We start from the raw sequence: 26,647 nt of genomic DNA, 5'->3' as shown, positions 1-26,647 counted from the left end.
TCAGTGTGGAAGCTTCTACACAAAAGCTGCTTTCGGTGTATGTCAACATTTTTACGCTTACCACCCGAAAAGCTAAAAATTCCTGCACAGTGTGCTTTTACGTCTGCTTCCTTAAACTCGTTCGCATTGCTGTTGGTCATTAATTCCGTGAAACCACAAAAAAAAAAAATACAAATTATTTAAAAACGTGAACAAACAAATTCAATAGCTAATCAGGCAAATGTAAATCTGAATTTAATAAAGCTGTGATTAAAATGCTTCAAGGCAATTTGTAGTGCTATGTAAAAAACGCTTTCGGTTTTATACGTGTCAAGTTTGAATTTTTCCACACGTGTGTATATATATGTGTGTGCGTGTGTGTGTGTGTGGGTGTGTGTGTGTAAATGTGTTATAAGTGTGTATGCTTATTACATATGCCTGGGTAGGTCAATCGGTCAGCATTTACAGTTGTTTCGCATCCATTACGCTGAAAGTATGCTGTACATTTTCCCAAGCGAGTCATCAAGTGAACGTTGAAATTAGTTTCTTGTACTGAGTCTCGCGCACTTGACTCCAATGTGTATAAATGTCAGTCAGACCCCAAATTGGGGTTAGCACTTTACCAACTCTTCTCGGTGACGAATAAGGGCGACAGGACGAGGAATACGGTGACAACGAGTGCTGTCATTCAGTAAAAACAAAAATGCCTATTTGACACTTGGCTCAAACTTTTTTGTCAGCTTTGCAGCGGACTGAGCTTTTCTGTACAAAGGGAGAGACATAAAGAACGAAGTAAAAAGCAGAAGAGAGGAAAACAGCGACCTACAAAGAGGGAGAAAGAGAGAGCGCGCTAAAGTTGATTGGCCATTTGACAGTTAGACAGCTCAAAATAAGGTTGCGACAACAAAGAAAGTGTAAACATTGCGTATGTTTTTGTTTTGATGCGTACTCACACACACACAAACACACGCACGCGCACGTATGTTAAGAATGTCAATCAGTGATAAGCTATCAGATCCGACTAATGGAAATTCTGTGTAGTCCAACTGAATGGAAAAAAACCAACTTCAAAAAATGTTTTGAAAGCTAATAAAACAACCCATAAATCCAACAATCCCTTATATTTAATGTGGAACACAAGTTAAGCTCATCGCGAACTTAAAGAAATCCAAATTTTATACTATTAATAATAAATTCAAATAAGCAAATGTAAAACAATCATCAGCAAAACCTAAACGTCAAAACTGCACCACCGTCTAACATAAAAGCTCCAAATTTGTTTGAGACTAACAAAAAGCTTTTAACAAGCTTTATCTTGTGATAGTGTAGTAATGTGTGCGCGTGTATTCAATTTGCTTGTGAGTGTTGTCTGAGTACTGAATGGTACTGTGCTGATAACACCTGTTGAAGGCTCATGTTGACCGCATTTGTCAAAACACCGTCATATAGGAGTCGTTGAGGGCGAAGTAAATGAGAGAAACTATCTGTTTGGGCTTGGGAAGCAAACTATAATTATGAATACAGGTACTTTATGTTCTATACATGACATTAAAACATAAACATTATTAGTGTATAATGCAAATGTCATGCAAATATCATTATATGTAAAGTTAAAGTAAATTGAGAATATATAATATGAAATAAATGTTTTTGTATAAACATTCAATAGTTTTTCCAGTGCCATTAACTTTATTTTTTAACTTTATTTTTTCGGAAATTTCCATATCAAACGAAACAATTTAATGCTATATTAAAATGTTCATCAACAGTCTGAAAATTAACGTTAAAGTCCATTAATTCATATTCGATTTAATATATTAATATACCTATTAAATTTATACTAGTAGAGCACATTAACAGTAACAATAAATTCAAGCACTAATACAAACCCTTAATCATTAAACCAGGAGAATATAAGGAGCATGCGTCATCAACGCAGCAAAAACAACAATCGCCAACAGGCAAAGAACAACAACAGCAAAAGCAGCAAACTCACAAATACGATGCCTTGGAGAGTTCTAGTACCAACAATAAATTAAATCATAAAAACAGTAACAATAAGGGCAAAGATAAGGAAAGAACTGAGGATTGGGAGACGGGCAAGGATTTGTCACCAAGTCGCAGTAACGATGTTATTCATGAATCATCATGTCTCCCCCAAAATTCACAAAAAGTGCTGACCAGCGAGCCAAGCAGTTCCCATAGCGGTCCAAGAACAGCAACATCATCATCCCAGCGGCGAAGACAACTGCAATTTCAAAGACAGAAGGAGGCAAAACTTTATGACCACAGCGATGAGCCGACATCCACAAGCTTGATAGGAGGCGGGGAGCTGGTCAACTGCATAGCCTATGATGATAATACGTTAGTGATTGAGCGCAAACCGTCGCCCACATCACTAGCAACATCGCGACGCTATTTGAAAGCCGATACACCGCCGCGTGGCAGTCGCAAATACAATCGCAAATCAACTACCACAAAAAGCGACCTCGAGGTGGTTATTCTCAATCCGGAGCATCACCATCAGCAACGATCGCCGACGATAACGCTGCCGGTGCCGGTAACGTCAGTAACGGGAACTGGCAGCTCGACCACATCCCCAACGGTTTCTACAGGCTCAACAGTGCTACAACAAAGGTATATGCAGCTCCAGCAGGAGCACGATAAGAAATTCATTTACAATGCATTGCAAGAGTTTGATTATTTGGAGCATACAAACTTTAAAAATTCTAGAAACTCTGGGGCATAGTAAGTTCGCCAATGTCCCCATTTACCATTTTAATTATCGTGTCTATATGTTGTAATCAATGTTTATCTGTGCCTTGCTCTCTCTCAATCTGTCTATCCCATCCTCTCTATATGTGTGCGTATGTCTCTTAATGTGTGTGTACTAGTATTAAATTACAATAAAATGTCTACAGTGTAGACTCTACACGAGGTAATAATGGGTATAATGCGTATTATAATGATATGATACCGCAGATAGTAAGATAAATTAAAATGATCTAATTGTTATTAATAAACCAAAATATATTTTAAGCTATTGAAATAGCTACTGCTGTAGTTATAAATTCACACCATAGAAAACTTATGATAAACATTTCAAGTATTTTAATAAAAACGGGAGGTGAAAAGCCTTTATTTATGATACATGCTCAAGTACAACAAATGTGGTATCATAATACGGTTTCATTCCCGTTCACCAGAAGTATCAGAGATATCACAAAAATTATCGGAGAGCAACGGTGCCTGGTGAATGCGCCTTAGGAACGCCTTAATGTGAGATAAAAACCTTAATTCACATGTGAAACTTTACCTGAATTCTTTAAAAAAAAATGTGGTTTTCAAAAAGTTGTAAGACAAAACATTCTAGGTTTCTGATAAAGAATAGTTTCTTATCATAAAATCTTAGCTTTATAAACGTTTTGATACAAACAAATTAGCAGACAAGCTTTTCATCTCATTTTAAGAAAGCTGTTTAAATTTTGATGAATTATGATTTGAACCAGTTGTTAGATTGGGATAGTTGAGGTATTATTCGACGCGTATTGATACAAAACACGTCTTTATAGTAAAAGTGTACCAAAAAAGATCTCTTCACTAGGTAATGTCTAGTGATATCTGATATCCAATTTTGCGGCGAACGATAAACAATTTAAAATATGAATCATACAAATATTTTAATTATAATTATAAATAAAAATAGTTCGGCAAACGGCAATGCGCAAAAAAACTATTTTTTGATAAAATGTCCCAACGGCCCCAATAGCTTCCATAATTAAAATTTTTCCCTTCCCACTGACTCCCCTTATCACATGAACCAGGTGAGTTAGCTATAGTCTTAGTATGCCATTTTTGTTTGTTAAAACTCAACCTTTTATTTTTACCCTTTTAATGTTTAGTCCACTGGGCTTAAGTTTTTTTTTTCAAGAAATTGCATATTACTGCGGACGGCAGTTCGCGCTAGTGACGAAAGCAGCACGAAGTGTGCGAAAGGCGACTAGCAATATGTACAGCTAAGTTGGAAAATTTGCTACGACTGTCCGATCAGATCGAGCTATATACCGATCGAAGCATTAGTTCTTACTTACAAAATGGCGAACTACAACTTTTACTAACTCCCCTGGTTCATGAAACAAGGGGGCATAAAGTGGGAGGGGAAAAATTTAAATGATTGCAGCTAATGGGGCCGTTAAGGCATTTGGTAAAATTTTTTATTTTTTAAAAATTCAAATTAAAAATACACGTCGATTTATAACTCGATCACCCGAATCTGACAACTAGCTTAAAAAATAATTTAATTGGAAATTTTTAGTGGACTTTCTAAATGAGATGAAAAATTTTTTTGTCTGTTTGCACCAAAGAATATTGGCATTCGGCACTGCGCTAAATTAATTTTTATGTTCAAAGAAGGTCACCCTTTTTGCGCACAGTGCACAATACCAACTTCCTTTTTTTTTATTATTAATTTGTATTTTTATTTAACATTTGTATCCGGTCGAAACGGTCTAAAATCGTTCCCAAACGTAGTCAACAACAGCGTGACACCTTTTGCTCATATTTTATGAACGGTTGTACATGAAATTTTTTAAGCCTATGGGTTTTGTTTTTTTGTTCTAAGAACGAAATAACATTTAAAAAATAAAAAATAAAAGCTTTTTAAGAGTGCATGCAAATCTGTACTTGAACTTCGTCGCGATGTTAGTCACAACGTCAGAGCTAGTATGTAAGCACTCTTGCCAATCCCTAAGTTTTTAAGAACTGTCTCGTTTATTCGGTTTGTATGGGGTTTTATAGGTTATCTTATGTACTAAAGGATAGAGATCACTATTGTGTTATAATATTCTTTACTCTTTTCTTCTAATTGAGTAAATTAGTCTTATGTGACGGAGTTATTTCTTATCTATTATGTATTCAGTTTTGTTTATGTTGCCCTTTCCCATCTACTTCTAAGCGCCAGGATCGCTTCCCATGTGGTAATCCAACGCCTTGGTGACCATTTCAAGTGGCTTGTCGCACTCCGAGGGTTGCTTAAATACCATGTTCATTTACGAACAAAGAGCTTGCTTGCTTGTTACACAATCTACACAAATCTAGTCCTTTGTAACCAGTTAAACTCTCATCTTAATTTAACTACTCTTAGCACAGTTTTAGAGGGACAGTTGATAGGATTTATGGTTTTGTATTTTTTAACTCACACAAATCTAATTCCATTGCAACCAGTTAAAATTCTCATCTCACTTGAACTACTTTAAAGACAGTTTTAGAGAGACTGTTGATAGGAGTTCTGATTTGGGATTGTTTTTAACTCACACAACTTAAGTCCTCTGTAACCAGTCAAATTCTCATTTCATTTTTGTTAATTTTAGCTAGCTTAACACACCTAAATCTTATCCGGTTGCAACCAGTTTAATTTCAGTTGCCTTATTACAATTTACTAAACTACTTTTCCTTGTACTAGTTACCTTTATACTAGATTTAGAACCATTCGTTTTTGACACTAGTTAACTTTTTCCTGCAGGGTGAGTTTGATTAAGATATCTCCAAAAATAAAAAAGTTTTTTATACTAAATCTTGATTTTAGACCGATCGGTCCTATGACAGCTATATGATATAGTGGACAGATTTGAACCAAAATTGGTGAAGATGTAAAGGACAACACAGAATACACATTTTGTGAGTTTGGTTAAAAAATATTAGAAAATGAAAAGGTTTTCATACTAAAGGTGGATTTTCGACCGATCGTTCCTATGGCATCTATATGATATAGTAATCCGATTTTAGCCAAATGTGGTCAAAATGTGTAAGACAACAGAAAATTGATTTTCTGTGAGCTTGGTTAGGATATCTCAAGGCACACAAAAAAGTTTTTACTAAAAGTCATGACGCTCTATAAGGAAGTCATAAAAATCAGGAAAAACATGCATAGATATAAAATTTTATTATATCGCCGTTTCTCCATAGATTTTTATGAATCATATCTTAAACGACGATCAATTAATGCTGCTTTGCAAAAACCGAAGTTCAGAGTTTACTTTCGAGTTTTCCTTGAATTTTAAAGTAAAAAAAAGATTAAAAAAACAACATTATCTTAATTTCAAAATTAATAGCTCTTAAACTACTGGCTTAAATCTTAGACTGTGAATGGATGAATTACAGATATATTCATTAGCTTTTAGGTTTTAGTTGTTGAAAATCGGTTTTGCCATTCTCGAGTAATGATAAAAGAAAAAACAAGCCAAATTTAAAAAAATCTAAAAAAAAAACTCAGTAATAAAAAAAAAGTGGGTTTGGTTCAATACAGAAGAAAAAAGTCAAAATTTGTTGCCTAGTGTAATTAATGACTCCAGAAATTTTGTTTTTGTAGACGTTGTTGTAGAGCTGACTGACAGTCCACCCCTGATCTATTTACCAATTACCAATGCATCCGAAAATAGTTCTAGTATATGAGTACTATATACTTAGTTTAAATAAAAATTGGAATGTTTTCTTTGCAGTACGGTTGAGGTGATTGCAAGTAGCGAGGATACCGCAGCAGGTGGCTACAGCAGGAAACGTGCAACCAGCACAGAAGTTGCCTTGAGCTCCGTTACGAGTCAAATTGTTAATAATACCACCTATAAGCTCGACTTCAAGCAACGTAGGCACAAAAACATCAATAACGGAAGCGAATCGTTTAGTGTCAACGGCAGTAAACGTCAAAGACGCAAGTCTAGTTGCACCTCGTGTGTTGGATCTGTAGGCGGTGGCAGCGTCAGTCAACGATTGACGCCTGAGGAGCCACTTAACGCTTTTCCGCAGCGAAGTCGTCGACATGGCAGCAACAGCCTCAGAATAGTGTAACAAGCGCTGGCAGCACCAACAGCAGTTACAGCAGCGGCGCCAAGGACGACGATAGCAGTTATAGCGCCGTTGGCGGAGACAGCAGTAGCAGCAATAGTTGTAACTGCGACATCACTGGCGACAATAGTACGTTGCATGGATTCGGAGTGGGCGATATAAGCAGTTTTATAGGCGACGACGATTGCAAGACAGGCGACGACGACGATCCGGATAATCCGGACGAGACCGATCTTAGTTCGCAGACGTTGCGCACAGCGGCTATTGTTGCAGCCGTTGCACTAGCAGCCAAGGATCAGGCGACAGCGTCGGGCGCCGGCAACACTGATTGTGAGAGCTTTAGCGAACGTCATCAGATTGCGGATGATGATATTAGGATCATTGGTGACACAGCGCGCAGTGGCAACGATTCGCTCGAGGATGTCGGTGATGTGGATGACAATGCGGATGTCATTTTAAAAGGAAATACGCGCAGCAATCGTCCCTCGATTCGAAGCACATGTAGAATAACTGAGGAGGAGGACGACGACGACGAAGTAGAAGACGAGCCCGAGGGCACAACCATTGACATTGATGAACAGGAGCAGCTGACCCACGAGCACGAGCACTATAACGAACAAGACGACCACGACGACGACGAGGAAGCTGACGAGTATTACGAAGAGGAAGAGGACGATACTCAAGCATTTTCGCCCTTCTATTCTAGCTCTGCGGAGCTAATTGATAATTTTGGCGCCGGTGCCGGAAAATTTTTTAGCATTATGGACTTTGAAAAAGGTGCCACTGGCGGTGGCACCTACACGCCCAATGGAAATGGAGGTACTGCCCTTGGCAGAGATATATCTTATTCCCAAAATCACCAATCGGATCTTGGGGGCGGTACTAACATTATGGGTAAGTTAACACGTCCAACTACCCAAATTTAAGGAAAAGTCTCTTATTGACACCTAATCTGGTATTCCCTCCGTCCCATCTACCACGCACTTCATGTAGGTATCGATACCATGGGCATTGCAAACATTCCGGAAACAATGAACGGCACCACAATTGGACCCAGTGGCGTCACTGGACAAAACCAGGTGCTGTCGGTCAAAAGCGACCCCAGCGGCGCGGCAAGCCGCAACCGGATCGACCTCAGCGAGCGCTATTCTGTCTGGGAGTCAAGAATCCTATTAGAGCCCTTTGCATACGCATAGTGGAATGGAAGTATCCTTTTATAAATTAATCGAAATAAGCTTCTTGAATTTAATTCAACAGGAAAATATACTGAGCTACAATCAGTAAGCTGTTTTTTTTTTTTTTATGAAAATCGATCTAATCAACTAAATAGATAGTCAGAAATAATTATCCAGGTAAAGTACTTGATTTCTTTTTAAAAACAGGTATGGAATTCTTGAGAAATTATGACAAATGTATGCGAACATCTAAAAAAAGTTATTTCAAAAAATCAGTTAAATCTACCGTAGAATAATTTTTTAAGTTGTTTTTTGTCATCTGGGGCTTTATTCGTGTTTCGTTTTGTATTGTTTCGTAGTGTACCTTCTATAGTAGGTGTAGAAACCACACAAGGTTGTCCAATGCGCCGAACTCTTTCGAGGCCTGTCTCGATTTTCCCTGTCTTCGGGCTTGAAAATCATAAACGTAAAAATCAAACTATGCCTTATATATTGAAACACATCAGCTAACCAAATGGTTAGCAAAATAACTTATTTTTTAAGTAAGAGAATTGAAGACGTAAATTTATTACTGCTCTAATAAAGTCTGATATTTTTTACCTACAGGGTCGCTGATGAATTTTGTTACAATAGGAAACTGAAATAACTTTTTTTTCGAGTGTATGGATCTAATTTTTTTTTTATTCATGTTAAAGCTCATTCAACTTTATTAAATATAGCTTAATTTTTTTTTTAATAATTGAATTTAAATGTCCCCCCTTCTCGATAATGTATGTGCGTCATTTTATCAGAAAGTGTTTTTCTACTGGCCGAAGAGTTCAGGTATTAACCGCAATTATCTCTCGAACTATCTCTCAATTATCTCATAAGTTCATCCAAATTTATTTCCTGTTTGCAAAAGCCCACCAAAAAAAATTTGGGTGTATTAAGGTCAGGCGATCTGGAGGCCAACGGAATGTGGAGTTTCTTGAAATGATTTTATTGCAAAACTTTCGTCTAAGACTATGTAAAGAGCTACACCATCTTGTTGAAACTACACAAAAATTAAAAAAATTATCTTTCAGTGCACTTTCGAATAAAAAAACTCTTTCAAAATGTTTAAGTAACGATCTCCAATTACCGTATTAATATTATCGAATTCTTCAAAGAAGTAAGCACCGACAACGCAGAGTAGTGAATTCGCATACCGCACTGTGCCGCGAGGTGAATGCGATCGCGACTATCTGTAGGTTGGAGTCATTTCATATTCGACCATTCTTTTTGGTCATTATGGTCCATCATCTCGGAGTTTTCTGGCCATACATGCGTCTATCTCTCTTTGAACCGAAATGAACTTCAATGCTTATAGTGGTCAAGAAGCCAAATATTTGTTTAAGCTTTCCAATAACCTATTATTAATTAAATATAAATAAATTAAATATTAAATCTTCATAATGCAAAATGAATTAAGAAGCTAACTTAACTAGAAAAAAGTTATTGTATCTTATTTTTTAATTGAAACAAAAGTTCTTTGGTTTTCTTTAATTTAAAACAAAATGTTACTCAAGGCCATTTGAGTTCCTTATTTTGCTAACGATATTTGCCAATTGTATTGCCTTGGCTGTTTACACGCCTTACCCAGGCAGCGATTCGAATGTGACGAATCAAACCTTGGTAAGTTAAGCACCAGTTCTTTCCTTGTAATTATATACTATATTAAGCTATATTAATCTATATTAATTTCTCTTATTTATCTTTCATGCATTACGGCCATTTTATTATTAAACCTGTCACTCATCTAAAAATCGTTCATTCAAAACAAACCATTTAAAATCACCAATTAGGAAAAAGTTGAATATATATTTCTAGTTATATTCACAGCGGAATGTGTTATGAAAATTTTAGCATACGGTTTTGTGTTACATAATGGTGCATATCTAAGAAATGGATGGAATTTATTAGATTTTACAATTGTAGTTATAGGGTAAGCATATAAAATATGCCAGTTAAAAGCGCAAAGCGCCAAGGCCCCTCCAGGGCTAATTTTAACCATTTTCTATGTTACCTTATATCCAATTCAATCGATTATTGAGACACGTATGAAATTGTATTTCAATAACATTTTACAGAGCGATAAGTACAGGACTATCTCATTTTGTGAAGGATGGATTCGATGTAAAAGCACTCCGTGCATTTCGGGTACTACGTCCGTTGCGACTTGTATCGGGTGTACCAAGTAAGACCTTTCTGCACCTCAAAAGAAAAAAAACAAAGAAAAATTCCAAAAACAAAATTAAAACTCATCATATCTTGTAGAGCAAAAAAAGTAAAAATAAAAACTATGGTCTGATATCGTGGTTCAAATACTGCACAGTCGTTTGACGTTGTCTTCAAAAATTACAACTAAAAATATCTGTAATCCATTCCGTATTAAACTAATAATTATAAATGCAAATAATAGTTTTCAGCTTATTGTCTGTTGTCTGATAGGATTGATATAAAATTTGTGAATATATTTATTTTAATGCCTGGAAATAATATTTAAATTTATCTCTAAATTCAGTTGAATGATATACATAGTATGTACTAATGTAATTCGATACTTAAAACTGTCAAATTGTTTCTGTGCAGTGTGACAAGCTTTGTTGTGTATTTTGTTGTCTAATCCGCACTTGATGTAATTGTACAAGTAACCCCCACTATATATTGGCTATCCATATGCTTTCCACAGGTCTTCAGGTTGTGCTTAATTCAATTTTAAAGGCCATGGTGCCACTGTTTCACATTGCACTTCTGGTCATATTCGTAATCATAATCTATGCCATAATTGGTTTAGAGTTATTCTCTGGTAAATTGCATAAGGCGTGTCGAGATGAGCTAACAGGTAAGCCTTTAAAAACAGTACAATTTTTATACGTTGTACGAATGTCGTTCAATGTCTTGAATGCTACCAGATATGTCGCACTAAAATTCAACGTCCTGTAGCTCTATTAATAGTAGATTAGGGCACATCATTATGGGCAGGACACAATTCAATCAGTTAAATATAAAGTCAAAGACAATAGAACGCTCTACACACAGTTTCCACCGATCCAATCACAACAACGATATGCCAAAAACACACGCAAAAATTATACTACAACACAAGAACCAAAAATACAAATGACTGTCCAATTGAGGTCGAGCATTATAACTAATCTGCTAGTTAATAGAGCTGATCAAATTTAAATAGTTAGGACAAAGAAGCGGCATATTCCGCAAATACTCAAAATAAATTCGACTCACAATGAACACCAAAACCCATCAGATCATCTCATCTCATAGTCCATCTCATAACTAATGCATGAAAAAAAATCAACAACACAAAACCAAAACAAACCCCAACAAATAACTCGGAATCTAGGTGAATACGAGGAAACTAGGAGACCATGTGGTGTGGGCTATGCCTGCCCAGAGGGGATGAAATGCTACGGCGATTGGATTGGACCCAATTACGGCATTACCAACTTTGATAATTTTGGACTGGCCATGTTAACAGTGTTTCAGTGTATAACACTCGAGGGCTGGACGGATGTATTGTATTATGTAAGTAACTGAACAGTGATATCTCGCATATAACGTGCGACTTATACTTTTGACAGAAACTATCCTCTATATATTCTTATAACTTTTCTCAGATACAAGATGCAATGGGAAGCGACTGGCAATGGATGTACTTCATTTCAATGGTCATCTTGGGCGCATTCTTTGTAATGAATTTAATTCTTGGTGTGTTGTCCGGTGAGTTCTCCAAAGAACGTAACAAAGCCAAAAATCGAGGTGATTTCCAAAAGCTCCGTGAGAAGCAACAAATTGAGGAAGATCTACGAGGTTATCTCGATTGGATAACACAAGCAGAGGACATTGAGCCTGATGCTACTGGTGGACTAATGCCCGATGGCAAGGGCAAACATCAAAATGAAATGGACTCAACCGAGAATATGGGCGAAGAGACACCCGAAATGCAACTCACTGAATCCAGTTGGCGAAAAATGAAAAAGGATTTTGATCGTATCAACCGTCGAATGCGTCGCGCTTGTCGCAGAGCTGTCAAATCTCAGGCCTTCTATTGGCTCATCATTGTGCTGGTATTCCTCAACACTGGTGTACTGGCCACAGAGCACTATGGACAAGTTGATTGGTTGGATCAATTTCAGGGTGTGTACATCGTGATCATATTTAGAAATTGGATAGTTATTAAGTGAATTATTTTTATATTTTCAGAGTACACAAATATGGTCTTCATTGGACTCTTCACGTGTGAAATGTTGCTGAAAATGTATAGCTTGGGCTTTCAGGGTTACTTTGTGTCGCTTTTCAATCGCTTTGATTGTTTTGTTGTTATCGGAAGCATCTCTGAGACACTGTTAACAAAAACAGGAGTAATGCCACCATTGGGAGTCTCCGTGCTGCGTTGTGTGCGTCTTTTGCGTGTCTTCAAAGTAACAAAGTAAATAGAAAAATTACATAGTATTACCCACTTATTTTTATTTAACATTTTTATATTAAACTAAATTTTGTTCGTCACAAAATTGGATATCAGAAATTTTGGGGCTAGAAATTGCTTTCGTCACTAGACTTTTACCTCGTGTAGAGGTTTTTTTTTTGTGGGATATCAGAAATTTTTGCAATTGCTTTTGCTTTAGATATTGTAACTTTATCATTAATGTAAGCAGAAAGTAAAATATATAAATTTAGTTGGTGAATTTCTTTCATATTTTAAATAAATTTTTTTTTATTATAAAGAAAACTAGGGAGAGCTTCGCCCCCTGCTCGCCTCGCTCGCATTTCTACAGTCGATCATTCTCTACGGTCGGAGACCCCGTACTTACTTTGAAAAAAAAAGTTGTTCATCGGTCGATCGGTCCTATGACAGCTATATGATATAGTGGTCCGATTTGAACCAACTTTGGTCGGGATATATAAAACCAAGTTAAATGCACATTGTATTAGTTTTTTAAGATTTCTCATAAAAAAAAAGTTAAAGTATTTCATTAAACAAAAAACTTTTTCATACTAAAATCCAGTTTTGACCCGATCGGTCGTATGACAGCCATATGATATAGTGGTGCAACTTGAACCAACTTTGGTCAGGATGTATAGAACCACGTTTAATGCATATTGTATCAATTTGGTTTAGATATCTCATTAAACTAAAAAGTTTTTTCGCACTAAAACCAGATTTTCGAACGATAGAAAAATTTTTATATTCAGTTAACAGGTAATATCTTCCAAACCCCTCAGCCAAAATTTATGTTTCAAATACCAAAAAAACCAACAATTTACGTACTACAACATATTCAAATTTAATAAAAATCGTTAGAGCCATTTTGTCAGAAATAGCCAAAATGTAAGCTGAAAAACTTTATTTCACCTGTAAAATGTTAAAAGGTGAGCTTTTTTGTACACAAAAATTACTTTTTGCGCAGTGCCGAATGCCAATTTTCGCTTTTTATAATCCTTTATAATCCGTGAGTCTCGTAAAGATACCTCCAGGAACAACTGAGTTATTTGTATTTAACTAGCTTAAGATTTTTTTGGTACTTAAATAGTTATTTTCAAGATTGAAAGAAAGTTAAAAGTAAGAGCGTTTCGTACTAAAAACAAGTACGTTTTGGGATATTTCTTTTTTATTGTTTCACCTTAGAATTCTCAACTGCTTCTAGCGACGCAAATATGACGTTAAGCTTGGATCGCTGGTAAAATCAGCACCTATTCCGAAAGGTCGCTAAATAAGAAAATACACCATTATTAAATAGTATTTAATTTTGGTAATTTGCCAAATTTTGGTACACATACTAGAGTATGTTTTAAGATTAAAGTTAATTAATTATGACAATGTTTTGTATTAAAAACAAGTACATTTTGGGTTTAGTTCAAGATTTTTGTGTACTTAAAGTAGTATGTAGTAGTATTAAAGCGTACTTAAAATATCCCCGAAAAATCTCATTTTAAGATTTCCGTACTTCCGTACTTTGCAACCGAACTTGAAATAAGATTTTTATTCTCAACTTTAGAAATTCCGAACTTAGACAGCTTTTGAGGTCGTTTGTACTTGAAAATGGCCCGTTTAAGTACGGAAATCTTGATTTTTTTTCTGAGTGTACTAAGACTTAATATTGGACCGATTGAATTTATGATATAGCGGTCCGATAAGAACTAACTTCGGTCAGGATTTTTAAAACTGACTTAAATGCATATGCTATCAATTTGGTTAAAATATCTCACTAAACAAACAACTTTTTCATACTAAAACCTAATTTTGACCCGATCGGTCCTATGACAGCTATATGATATAGTGGTCCGATTTGATGCAACTTTAGTCAGGATATATAAAACCAAGTGAAATGCATATTGTATCAATTTGGTTGATATATCTCATAAAACCAAAAAGTTTTTCGTACTAAAACATGATTTTCGACCGATAGAAAAATGTAGTTATTCACTTAACAGGTAATATCTTCCAAACTTCTCAACAAAAATGTATGTTTCGTATACCAAAAATTGTACGCGAAATTGTACGTATTACAACATATTAAAATTAAACAGAAATCGTTAGAGCAGTTTTGTCAGAATTCGCCAAAATGTAAGCTTAAAAACATTATATCACCTGTAAAATGTTACCTGAATACTTTAGAAAAAAAGTTAAGGTACTCATAAAAGCCCTCAAACACACCTTTCCAATGATATATAAAACATATCTGTAGCTTCTATGGTTTGGAAACTGTTGAAGTTTCAATTTCAGCGGGATTTTGCGTTTTCCCGCTAAACTAGCGGTTTTGTCAAAAAGTCGTAGAGCAAACATTTCTAGATTTTTGAAAAGGAATAAATCCCCATCATTACATCTAAGCTTTTGTAGCGCTTTGATACAAGTCCACTAAAAGTTTCAAATTTATTTATCTTTTGAACCAGTTTACGGATTTGGGTCATCGAGGTATCAATCGACGCGTATTTTTGAATTTTAAAAAAATAAATAATTTTAAGAAAAAGCCCCGACGGCTCCACAAGCTGCGATCATACAAATTTTTCCCCTCCCACTTACACCCCCGTATCTCGTGACCCAGGTGAATTAGAAAAAGTTTTAGTATGCCATTTTGTAAGTTAGGACTAAGCCTTTCGATCAATATATAACTTGCAAATTTTCAAACTCAGCTTGTATATATAGTTAGTCGCCTTTCGCACCCTTCGTGCTGCTTTCGTCACTAACGCGAACAGCCGTCCGCAGTGATTAAAATTTTTAGACAAATAGTCTTCAAACGTTTTTTGTTCATCAAAACCAAATCCGTGTCGTTCCTGAAATTGATTTAGATTTGCTTAAACCAAATCTGAATCTGTTCCAGAAGTGCCCTTAACGTTTACTTGACAGAAATGTGCTGATCGCTAGGTGTCAACTTTTCGTTGCATGAAATGAAAAATCTATAGGTTATTTGCTTAGTGGCCTCGCCAAATAATTGAACATTTTTTGCCGGCGACGACAAACTTTTTCTGAGTACTTCAGCCGGTAATTGAACATAGTGAAGATTTGCTGAAAAGGATTTATGGAGTTAGATTTTGATAAAATTTTAAAAAGTTAATTTCGATAGAAACTAACTTTTACAATTTCTTTATACATTACATTTTTTTTTTACTCTGGAAAAGGGTCGTTTCGCCATCTGATTAAAATTTGTTTATATAAAATATATCTGATCTTAATCCCTGAGTTTTTATATTAATATATATCGATAGTCGATTCGTTAATTGTGCGCACTGCTGGTATTTTTAATTTCGATTATCACTACTTATTTTTTTAGATACTGGCGCTCTTTATCAAATCTAGTGGCTTCCCTATTAAATTCAATACAATCAATTGCTTCACTGCTTTTACTGCTCTTCCTGTTTATTGTGATATTTGCATTGTTGGGCATGCAAGTTTTTGGTGGTAAATTTAATTATAATGACGAGGAGAAGGTTCGACAGAACTTTGATTGCTTCTGGCAGAGCATGCTTACAGTATTCCAGGTAAGTATCCTTCCATCATAGGATCTTCTTAATCATTATATAAATACCATTTTAGATAATGACTGGTGAGGATTGGAATGCCGTCATGTATGTTGGCATTAATGCCTATGGCGGTGTCTCTTCATATGGTGCCTTGGCATGTATATACTTCATCATATTGTTTATATGCGGTAACTATATACTGCTAAATGTTTTCTTGGCCATTGCTGTTGATAATTTGGCGGATGCTGACTCACTCTCTGAGGTCGAAAAGGAAGAAGAGCCGGCAAGTTACAATGATGAGATTGCACGTCGATCACACTTGAGCTATAATTTGATTATATCATTTCTACAGCAGGATGAGAATGCTATGAAGAAATCTCACAGTCCCTCGCCCACTATAGATGGTATGGATGATGAGCATATGAGTATTGATATGGATATGGATATGGAACATCATGAGCTCGACGATGATAAGTTGTGTGCTCTTTGAAATTTATAAGATTACATTTCGTAATATTTTATATCTCGTATAATTAAGGGATCATGAAACGTTATCAGATGAGGAGGTACGCGAAATGTGCGAAGAGGAGGAAGAGGGTATGTTATATTTTGATAATTCCTGACATAACTAGGCTACATATAATTTTAAGTTTGAAAATCTAAAAATTACTTAGGCCTTTAGCATAATAGCTAAGTTAAGCATACACATACATATGTATAACTTCAACACATACTAAATCATTGATATAAATAATGAATGATACTCATGCTACTGACGCTTTCATTTGCCGCCTTGGAAAACCGCGCACTACTTTCAATCTTGTATTAATCGAAAGACTCCCATTCTGAAGTATCAGCACGTGTTACTGCACGACCCCGACGTTTATCCGAAGTCAGCATGAAGAAGACTAAAAAACCCATACCACGCGGCAGTGCATTTTTCATTTTCAGTTACACAAACAGGTAAATCAACAAAGAACATTCAGACCCCAAAAACTATAAATACACCACAATACAATACACAATTCACTCTTGTATTAATGGATGTTTTTTTTTCTAAACATTTCGTTGATCGTTTCTGTGCACTCCGGTTCTACGGTTATTTTGCATGCTTGCATTTTAAACATTTTATTTAAAATATTTATTACAAAAAAAAAAGTTATGAAATACAACTTACTTAGCTATTTCATATCGAGCTACCTACTTATAGCACCTTTTAATGTACATAATATTAATTTTGTATTCAATTGAGAATTAATTTGAATTTTAGTTATCTACACTTTGAACTGAAAATCTTTTTCTATTGAAATTAACCATCATTTTATTTAAATGCTTTTAGAAATCAGGTTTTGGATATGAAAGACACTAGATCTATATACACAATTTCATTCTTCATAGCTCCGACTTGAAACAAAATTATTCCCACACTCAAAGTTCATTTAGGCAACTTAAAAAAAAATAGTTCGAAAATCTAAATTTATTTTTCATTATAGTCTTATACATTTTTTACTGCAGTAAGGTAGAATTAAAAGCTTTTTTATAATAAGTACTATGGTAGAAATTAATTTAAATTAGTCTTAAATGTATCAGTAATGATGCATGTATTCTTTAAGAGCTATTGCCCAAACATTTTTTTCGGAAATCGATTATATTATTGAGGTTTGTAGTTCAATCTGCTTAATAAGTGCAATCGTTCAAATTTTAGTCGAGAAACTAAAACAGTCATTTTTTTGAGTTGGTCAAATGTTCATTAACGATAAATAACACTAGGCAACAACCCAAATCTGAATTAAAACAAAACAACTTTTTTGGATAAATTAAGTAAAAGGCTATATTCTTTTCGTTGGAATGTGTGTATCAGGGAGAAGGAGGCTCCTCCGACCCTATAAATTATATATATTCTTGATCAGCATCAATAGCCGAGTCGATATAGCCATGTGTGTCTGTCTGTTCGTCTGTTCGAACGCGTCGATCTCAGAGACCATAAGATCTACAGACTTGAAACTTGGTAAGTAGGTTCCGGGATACCGAACGCAGATCAAGTTTGTTTATTTTTTTGATCGGACGTCTATATCATATAACTGCCATGGGAACGGTAGATCGAATATGAAGCTTGTTTCAAAATTCGGCCACGCACCCTTTATCGCCCACAAATCAAAAAAAAATTTCATATCCAAATTATAAGACCAATTAAAAAGCTAGTGACACCAAATTTGGTATATAGATTTCTCTATCTTGCAGGCAGGTCAAGTTTGTTTCTTTTTTGAATCGGACCACTATATCATATAGCGCCCATAGAAACAATCGGTCAAAAATCAAGTTTTAGTATGAAAAACTTTTTTGTTTAATGAGATATTGTAATTAAACTGATACAATAAGCATATGACTTGGTTTTATATATCCTGTCCAAAGTTGGTTCAAATCGGACTACTATATCATATAGCTGTCATAGGACCGATCGAGTGAAAATCAAGTCTTAGTATGAACAAATTTTTTGTTTTTTGAGATGTCTCGACCAATCTGGCACAATATACATCTGACCAAATTTGGTGTAAATCGGACCACAATATCATAAGCTACCATAGACACGCTCAGTCGAAAATCAAGTATCAAAAGGGTTTATGTTTTTGAGATATCTAAATAGAATATGCATTTAGTTTGGTGTCATACATCGTGGCCCAATTTGGCTCAGATCGGTTTCCTATATCATATAGCTGTCATAGGAACAATCGGTCGAAAATTAACTTTTAGTACAGAGTACTTGGGCACAGGGTATCCTACTGTCGAGCTATACAGCTACATTTGGAACCGCAGTTAAAAAAAAAAAAAACAACTTTAAACATATTTCTACGATACAGTTTTTAATACACTGTCCCTATTTAAAATGGTCTCTGTTTGCTATCAATCGAATATCTCCAAATATGGGTTAAGTAATTTATGATTTTGCTTTCATAAAAGCTAACAATTAATACCTTAATTTGGGGGACCTTAAATCAGTTTTACAATTTTAGAAATAACAAACCATTATAAAATTATAGTTTCAAATTCTTAATTTTATCATGTATTTTTAAAGTATGTATTTAGGATGTTATTGTTAAATTCAGACAATATGCGGATAAAATGGCAACGACTCAGCATTTAAAAAGTCAAAGAAGTCTAAAACATTTGATCTTACTAAAAAAACATGGGTGGAGGTGGGCCTGGCCAAATTTAAAAAATAACTTGCGATTTGTCAAAATCCTAACAGTATTATCACCCAATTTGGTTCCTCTCACTCTAATAGTCCCTGAGATAAAAGTGTTAAAAATGGTGTACCATAATCTGTCACGAATCTAATAGTACCCATTTTTATGTAACGAGCTAATTATCATGTTACGTTTTTTTTTGTAGTAATTTAATTAATTTTAGTAAACATTTTTGACACTGGAATTGTCAATTTAATATGTTTTTAAAAAAATTATCTTTGTTTTGTTTATTTGCTTATTAAATGTGTTGCTAAAAAGAAATTTTTGGGGGGTGGAGGGGGCGCCGACAAAATCTTTGCCCCCGGAGCATTTTTTCGTCGCAACAGCGCTGTCTGTGAGTCAACAAAGTTATTTATACCCAACAAGCTTAAGAATATTTTGTACTTAAAGAAGTATTTTTCAAGATTGAAACGAACAAAAAAAAAAAGAAGAATATTTTGTTCCAGCAACAAGTACAAGTACAGTAGCGACGCAAAGATGAAATTAGGCTTGGATCGCTGGTCGAGTCAGCAAAGTAGAAAGGTCGCTAACCAACAAAATACACAACTTTGAAATTAAATATTTATAGTGTACAAGTGTATTTTTTAAGATTAAATAAAATGAAGAACAAGATGATTTTGTACTAGAAACAATTACAATTTTGGATTAGTTTAAGATTTTTGTGTACTTAAACCAGTATGCTTTAAATGTTTGCAGACCTAAATTAAACCAAAAACTTTCTTAAAGTATCCCAGAAAAATCTTATTTTAAGATTTCCAAACTTGCGAAAACCGAACTTGAAGTAAGTTTTTTGTTCGTGACTTTTGAAATTCCAGCTTAAACAGCTTTTGAGATCGCTTGTAGTCACCTGTTTAAGTAGGAATATCTTGACTTTATTTTCGAAGTGGTTCGTTAAAAAAAATAACTTTAGTATGAAAACGTTTGTATTTTTGGATAGATATCTCAAAGCAATCTTACAAGTTATGAATCTTGTATCTGTTATATTTTAAATCAGCTAAATTTATTATGAAAGTGGACTACTATAACATATAGCTGTCATCGAGCCGATCGGTCGAAAATAAGTTTTCCTTAAAAGTAGCTTTTCTGGTAATAAAACTGGCATATATGCATTGAATCATTATTTTCTTATTCCAAAATTTAAAAGTGGTAATATTAACGGATTTAATTTAATACTGTATAGTTTTAAATGAAATACAGATAGTTTATAGAAAATGTAAAGCTTTTTAAAAACGATAAAGGGTGGAATTCTTTAGAATTGAAATAATATGCAAGCTCACTTCGGACAATGGTTCAATAGCAACATCTTAATGTTTAATAATTTAATTTTTTTTTTATTTGACCAGAAACAAAAGACGATTTTTTTGTCATATTAGATACCAGATCTAACAAGAACTATTCGGCCGGTGCTACAGTCGAGCATACTCGACTGTGGGAGACCCCGTACTTACTTTGGCAAAAATAATAATGGAAAAAATTAAAAAATATTGAGTTAACTTAAATGCATATTCTATCATATTGGTTACAATGTCTCATAAAACATAAAAGATTTTCATACTAAGACTTGATTTTCGCCCGATCGGTCCTATGACAGCTATATAATATAGTATAAGTAAGAATAAGTATATATAGTATAAGACTAGCTTAAATGAATATTCTATAAGTTTGGTTACGATATCTCATAAAACAAAAAAGTTTTTCATACTATGACTTAATTTTCACCCGATCGGTCCTATGACAGCTATATGATACAGTGGACCGACTTGAACCAACTTCGGTAAGGATATATAAGACTAACTTCAATGAATATTCTATAAGTTTGGGTATATGATAAAACTAAAAAGTTTTTCAGACTAAGACTTGATTTTCGCCCGATCGGTCCTATGTCAGCTATATGATATTGTGGTCCGATTTAAACCAACCTTAAACACGATTTATAAAACCAAGTTTTATGTATATTCTATGAGTTTGGTTACGATATCTCAAAAAACAAAAAAGTTGTTCATACTAAGACTTGATATTCACTCGACCGGTCCTATGACAGCTATATGATATAGTGGTCCGATTTGAACCAACTTTGGACAGGATATATAAAACCAAATCGTATGCTTATTGTATCAGTTTGCTTAATATATCTCATTAAACAAAAAAGTTTGAAACAATCTGCTTGCAATATAGAGAAACCTACATACCAAGTTTGATGTCTCTATCTCTTATAGTCTCTGAGATCTAGGCGCTCCTACAGACGGACAGACAGATGGACAGGCGGTCATTGCTATATCGACTCGGCTGTTGATGCTGATCAAGAATATATATACTTTATAGGGTTTGTACTGTACTTTTTTTAAGTACGGGGTCTAAAAATGGGTTTGGTTTATGCAAAATTTTGGCTGTTGCCTAGTGTTATTTTATATTCTCGACTATATAATTGATATACAATTGTTATTTGATATTTATTTTGAATTACATTTATTTTTAGATACTTACAGCTATATTTTTGTATACATTTATTAATTATTTTTTATTTAAGTTAAGAAGCTAACTTTTACATATTTGAATATATATGTGTTTATTATTTTTTCCACATTGGCAAATGATATATGAAAATTTATTGCATATAGTGGATGAAGAAGGCATGATAACAGCACGCCCACGCCGTATGTCTGAGGTTAATACGGCTACCAAAATTCAACCAATACCGCCGGGCACATCATTCTTTCTTTTCTCCCAAACAAACAGGTTTTTATGTTTTAGTTTTAACCATAAAAATAAATTATAGTTTTTTTTTGATAACAATTTTCACTTTTTTTTGTCTGTGAGCGTGTTTTTGTGTGCGTACGAATATGTAATGGTGTCCTTATTTTTGTGTATACATGTTTAAGAACCATTTGTTTTTTGCATATAACCCATTTTTGTAATACCTGTGTTCAGAGGATCATATTAAAGTTTGATTTTCTTAAATAGCATTACCAAAAATCTAATGTGTCACAAGATCAATTGAAATGTAACTGTCCTTAGTTGGTAGAAATCTTGATCCTTACATCTAACACGTGTTTATATAGATTGTACATTTGTTTTCGCATGTTTTTTTCTTGGTTGACTCGTTGTTGTCCGAAGTTCTATATTAATCTTTCTGGCAAACTATTTGAATACAATTAATTTATTCCCAGATTTCGTGTATTTTGCCACTGGCTTTGCAATCACAGTAATTTTGGCAACATTATTCTGTGTTGCATAATGTTCTCATCCGCCATGTTGGCTGCCGAGAATCCATTGCAGGCCAACGATAACTTAAATAAAGTAAGTAGTTCCCGTACAGAACCAGAACCACCTGATAATCTTGTAAGTTGCCAACGCTCCTGGTTATCAATATTAGATGTGTGTTCTTGGTTTTATCGATTTACATCACAAATCTAATCCATTTTATTTCATGTACTTTTCATGTTGTCATTCGATCATTTTGCAGGTACTCAATAAATTTGATTACTTTTTCACGGCAGTTTTCACAATAGAACTCGTTCTGAAATTGATTTCATACGGCTTCGTATTGCACGACGGAGCCTTTTGCAGATCCGCATTCAATCTATTAGATTTACTTGTGGTTTGCGTATCATTGATATCCCTAGTATCCAGGTAAACTGTACCAAAACTACTCTAACCCAGTAGTTCATTACTTACTTCTGGACAATAATTATAATGTCAATTTCAACTGCAGTTCGAATGCGATTTCAGTCGTGAAAATACTTCGTGTACTACGAGTTTTAAGGCCCCTGAGAGCCATTAATCGAGCCAAGGGTCTAAAGGTAAGCCACATTCTAAGCTTTCACAGTTGCTCTTCTATTATCAATTAATTTGATTTTTCATTTTATTTTATTCAACTGCGTTTATCAACAATTATTTAATTTCTTTGATTTTTAGTTCAACTTACTTATGTTCATTTAAAATTAACAAATTACACAAAGTTATATTTCTTGCGAGCTAATAATCAAATCTTGACTTTATGCAATAACCCGCAATAAAGTGCGTGTTTTTTTGGTCATAAACAACAAACACCAATGAAAACCAATTAAAAAAAATCCTTGAAATGCTGGGTGTAGGGTGCACCAAGAATTTTACACTGCAAAGAAAAAAATATACATAAAAGTACATAAATATATTATATACTCATGCAGTTTAATTTTGAGTTACACATTTAACACCTAACGAAAATGGGCGTGGAATAAATACAAGGCGAAGCTTAGGCTTAATCAACTTTACGTAACATTCCTGTTGATACTAAACCATTACGAAATTAAACACCAAAGCAATATTTTCAATTTATATCTAGAACTATATAGAGTATATCTTATATATCAATCGTACTTTAACTATATATATCGTCGTATCACATACAGCATGTTGTTCAATGTGTCATAGTCGCTGTTAAGACTATCGGAAATATTGTGCTCGTCACATGCCTACTGCAATTCATGTTTGCCGTTATAGGAGTCCAATTGTTTAAGGTATGATTTTGTTCTTAAGTGCTTTATCTACTCTTTCAATATGTAACACTATTAAACAATTTCAAAAATTCGACTGTATAAAAAACGAGATATTCTTATAATATTTAAGCATATTTTTAGAGTGCATACTATATAACCACTATCGAAATATAATTATAAAACATATAACTGTTTAGGTTGCAAGTTAATAAAAACGCGAGCTAATAATTTAATTAAAAATATTGATAAGATATTAGTTTAATGATCAAATTAGATGTAAATTATTTATGTCTCTTTTAATATATATTTTTTATTGCACACTCTTGAAAAATTTAAGTATATTAACATTTTGCTTATGTTCCACATTGTTAAATGTTTGAATTGCTATCCATAACCTGTAACTCATATAGATTTTATATTTTTTTTTATTTTCATTTATAAAATAGTACTTATGTTACTAATAATGGAAAGTTATAAACTGTAAGCAAACAAGATCTTGTAAATAATACCACATATGCTTCCCAGTATTGCTTATTAATGCTCAGCATAACTATGATTTTTTTGAAGAGCCAGTGAGTCCTTTTTAAGTATATAGAAAACTAGATTATTGGGGGCGTAATAGTTATAGCAATATACATGTAAAAATCAATTTTGAATCATTTCACTTTGGTGTGAAGTTATGTCGAACTTCGCTCACACTGATCTTTAGAGGAACTGGCTCAGCACACTTTATCAAGGAACCGATTTTTTCGTAACTGAATACAGACCTAACCATACTCACACAAATAATACCATTTATAATTGTCAAATCAACTCGTATATTCCACACCCATTTTCTGCGTTGTATGCGACAAACCCATGACATCGGAAGCATAAGTAATTAATACAAAGTGATTGTTATTTCATTAGCAAATCACAGCATACTCCTTAAGCATACATAAACAAACACATTTCCAAGCACACAGAGTTCCATAGTTTTACACATATGTTACTAAAAGTTACATCATCCAACCTTGCACCCTAGCATCAAGGCAACCAGTCAATTAAGCGAAGAGTATCAAAAATAATCCTCAAGCTGTGTACAAAAGTTTTATTTAAATTGGTAGAAGCATTTTTTGTAGTAACAAACCTTGTCAAAAATCATACATACTAATCATAGATAAACAATATATTTTGCATTTAAAAAATACTTTTTATTTTTTAATTTACATTTCATATAGTTTGTCACTGTCGGTGAATATCATTATACCCGCATTTAATGCAAAAAGAAACGAAAAACACATTTACGTATACTTATTTATTTTTAGCATACAGCAATCAAATGAGAAATGTATTGAACCCCCTTAAAAATGAATCTTCTCCTTTTTCTCTCTTTTATCGTTTTGGTATTCCAATTATGCCAAACACAACAAATTGCAATGTGAACAATTTACTTTGGCAATTTATTAACACTTTTGATTTTAATGAAACATTTCCAAAAATGTGCTCAAAAATCAAAAATTCCTCGGATTGATGCGGCATAAACACAAACACTCACCCACACATGCACACATTTAAAAAATATACGAAAAAAAATCACACACGCCTGTCAATTCCTTTTACACTGAAAAAAAACAGTACGTGGTCAAGTGCGTTGTAGTCGCTATTAAAACCATTGGTAATATTATGTTGGTTACATATTTATTGCAATTCATGTTTGCCGTTATTGGAGTGCAACTCTTTAAGGTAATTTAATTTCAATTATATACAACAACAAATAAAATCAAATATTTGGTGGAGGGTAACCAGAATCGGCTTTATGTGTGCGCTTCTATTGTAGAAGAACTGAATTTCTTGCTGCTTTATTATGTGTGCTTTGGATTATCGATGTACTTTGACAAACTTTAACTGTGATTGGAAAGGATTGCAGATGAAAACTTGGGAACAATTTTAAATGTATTTTCATATTATTGGGAAGTATGTTAGGATTAAAGGTATAGCAAATCAGTATACTGATTTCTCATAGATATATTTTCTCTCACATTAACAAAAAGATTTTTAAAAAAGGTTTAACAATTTCATCAACGTTGCAAATACACTTTCCAATCAGCCAGCAATTAGCTTCAACGCCTCGCTAGCTGTTCTTAGCTTTCCAAAACCTAACACACTCTTGTTCGAGTTTTCAACTTACATAAGTTTATACGAAAAAAAAGTCTGTATACTCGCTAGCTAACCTTTTTTTAATATCTATTTGTATGAAATCGTATTTAACCAATCCTAAAAATTTTGTATCGTATTGTTTTGTTCCCGTCTGTAAATATTGTGATGCTCCTCACATTTGCAACTAAAACTGCTGTTCGTTTCGAAAAAGATATCCCAAGAAAAAAAAAAATTTTATGTAAATTGAGACACCCTGTATATGTATGTAAATATATTTATAAAGACTAGTTTAGTCTATTGAATCGCTGCAAAGTACACATAGTTAGGCTTTAGCTTATAATATTACATTCGTATTAGCAAAGTGCGCATAACTTAACCGTTTGCTGTGATAAGTGTACTTTCTAAGATAACTACAAATATTTACTGACAAATATTTAAATAAATATCTTTTGACGCTGGCTCAAAAATTATCGGCACATCTCATATATAGGGTAAATTTTTCAAATGCTCCGATGGCTCTAAAATGGTGAAAGAGGAATGCTAGTAAGTTATTGGTTCAGATAATCTTTTGGATGATGATCTTACTACATAAAATCTTTTAGTGGCACATATCTTGTCTATGAAGATGGTGATATAAACAAGCCGCGTCTCAAGGAACGCGAATGGGAAAATAACGGTTTCCATTTCGATGATGTGGCCAAGGGTATGCTGACCCTCTTTACCGTTTCTACCTTTGAAGGCTGGCCCAAGTAAGTAGAATATTGTCATATTCAATAAGTCCTGAGATTGAATT

At 34.0% G+C, this 26,647-nt stretch overlaps 1 protein-coding gene across 1 annotated transcript in view; it reads left to right on the top strand.

Annotated features, from left to right (window-relative positions):
• The first annotated feature begins 1,154 nt into the window (after window positions 1-1,154).
• The window catches only part of LOC117782528 (voltage-dependent calcium channel type D subunit alpha-1), a 38,376-nt gene continuing 12,883 nt past the window's right edge, over window positions 1,155-26,647 (top strand). Inside the window, 25 exon segments of the mRNA XM_034619550.1 lie at window positions 1,155-1,503; window positions 1,887-2,616; window positions 6,477-6,758; window positions 6,791-7,713; window positions 7,813-7,893; window positions 7,896-8,025; window positions 9,542-9,647; window positions 9,818-9,957; window positions 10,103-10,209; window positions 10,705-10,857; window positions 11,377-11,558; window positions 11,651-12,170; window positions 12,237-12,462; window positions 15,803-16,010; window positions 16,066-16,275; window positions 16,345-16,466; window positions 16,531-16,589; window positions 21,856-21,973; window positions 22,405-22,534; window positions 22,701-22,867; window positions 22,950-23,037; window positions 23,629-23,736; window positions 25,333-25,440; window positions 26,345-26,397; window positions 26,457-26,603. Coding sequence (XP_034475441.1) covers window positions 1,494-1,503; window positions 1,887-2,616; window positions 6,477-6,758; window positions 6,791-7,713; window positions 7,813-7,893; window positions 7,896-8,025; window positions 9,542-9,647; window positions 9,818-9,957; window positions 10,103-10,209; window positions 10,705-10,857; window positions 11,377-11,558; window positions 11,651-12,170; window positions 12,237-12,462; window positions 15,803-16,010; window positions 16,066-16,275; window positions 16,345-16,466; window positions 16,531-16,589; window positions 21,856-21,973; window positions 22,405-22,534; window positions 22,701-22,867; window positions 22,950-23,037; window positions 23,629-23,736; window positions 25,333-25,440; window positions 26,345-26,397; window positions 26,457-26,603 — 5,108 coding nt within the window. The 5' untranslated portion in view covers window positions 1,155-1,493.

This window comes from Drosophila innubila, assembly GCF_004354385.1.
Source record: "Drosophila innubila isolate TH190305 chromosome 2L unlocalized genomic scaffold, UK_Dinn_1.0 5_B_2L, whole genome shotgun sequence".
NCBI lineage: Eukaryota > Metazoa > Arthropoda > Insecta > Diptera > Drosophilidae > Drosophila > Drosophila innubila.
The sequence above is the reverse complement of the archived record's forward strand: the minus strand, read 5'-3'. Positions and strand labels throughout refer to the sequence as shown.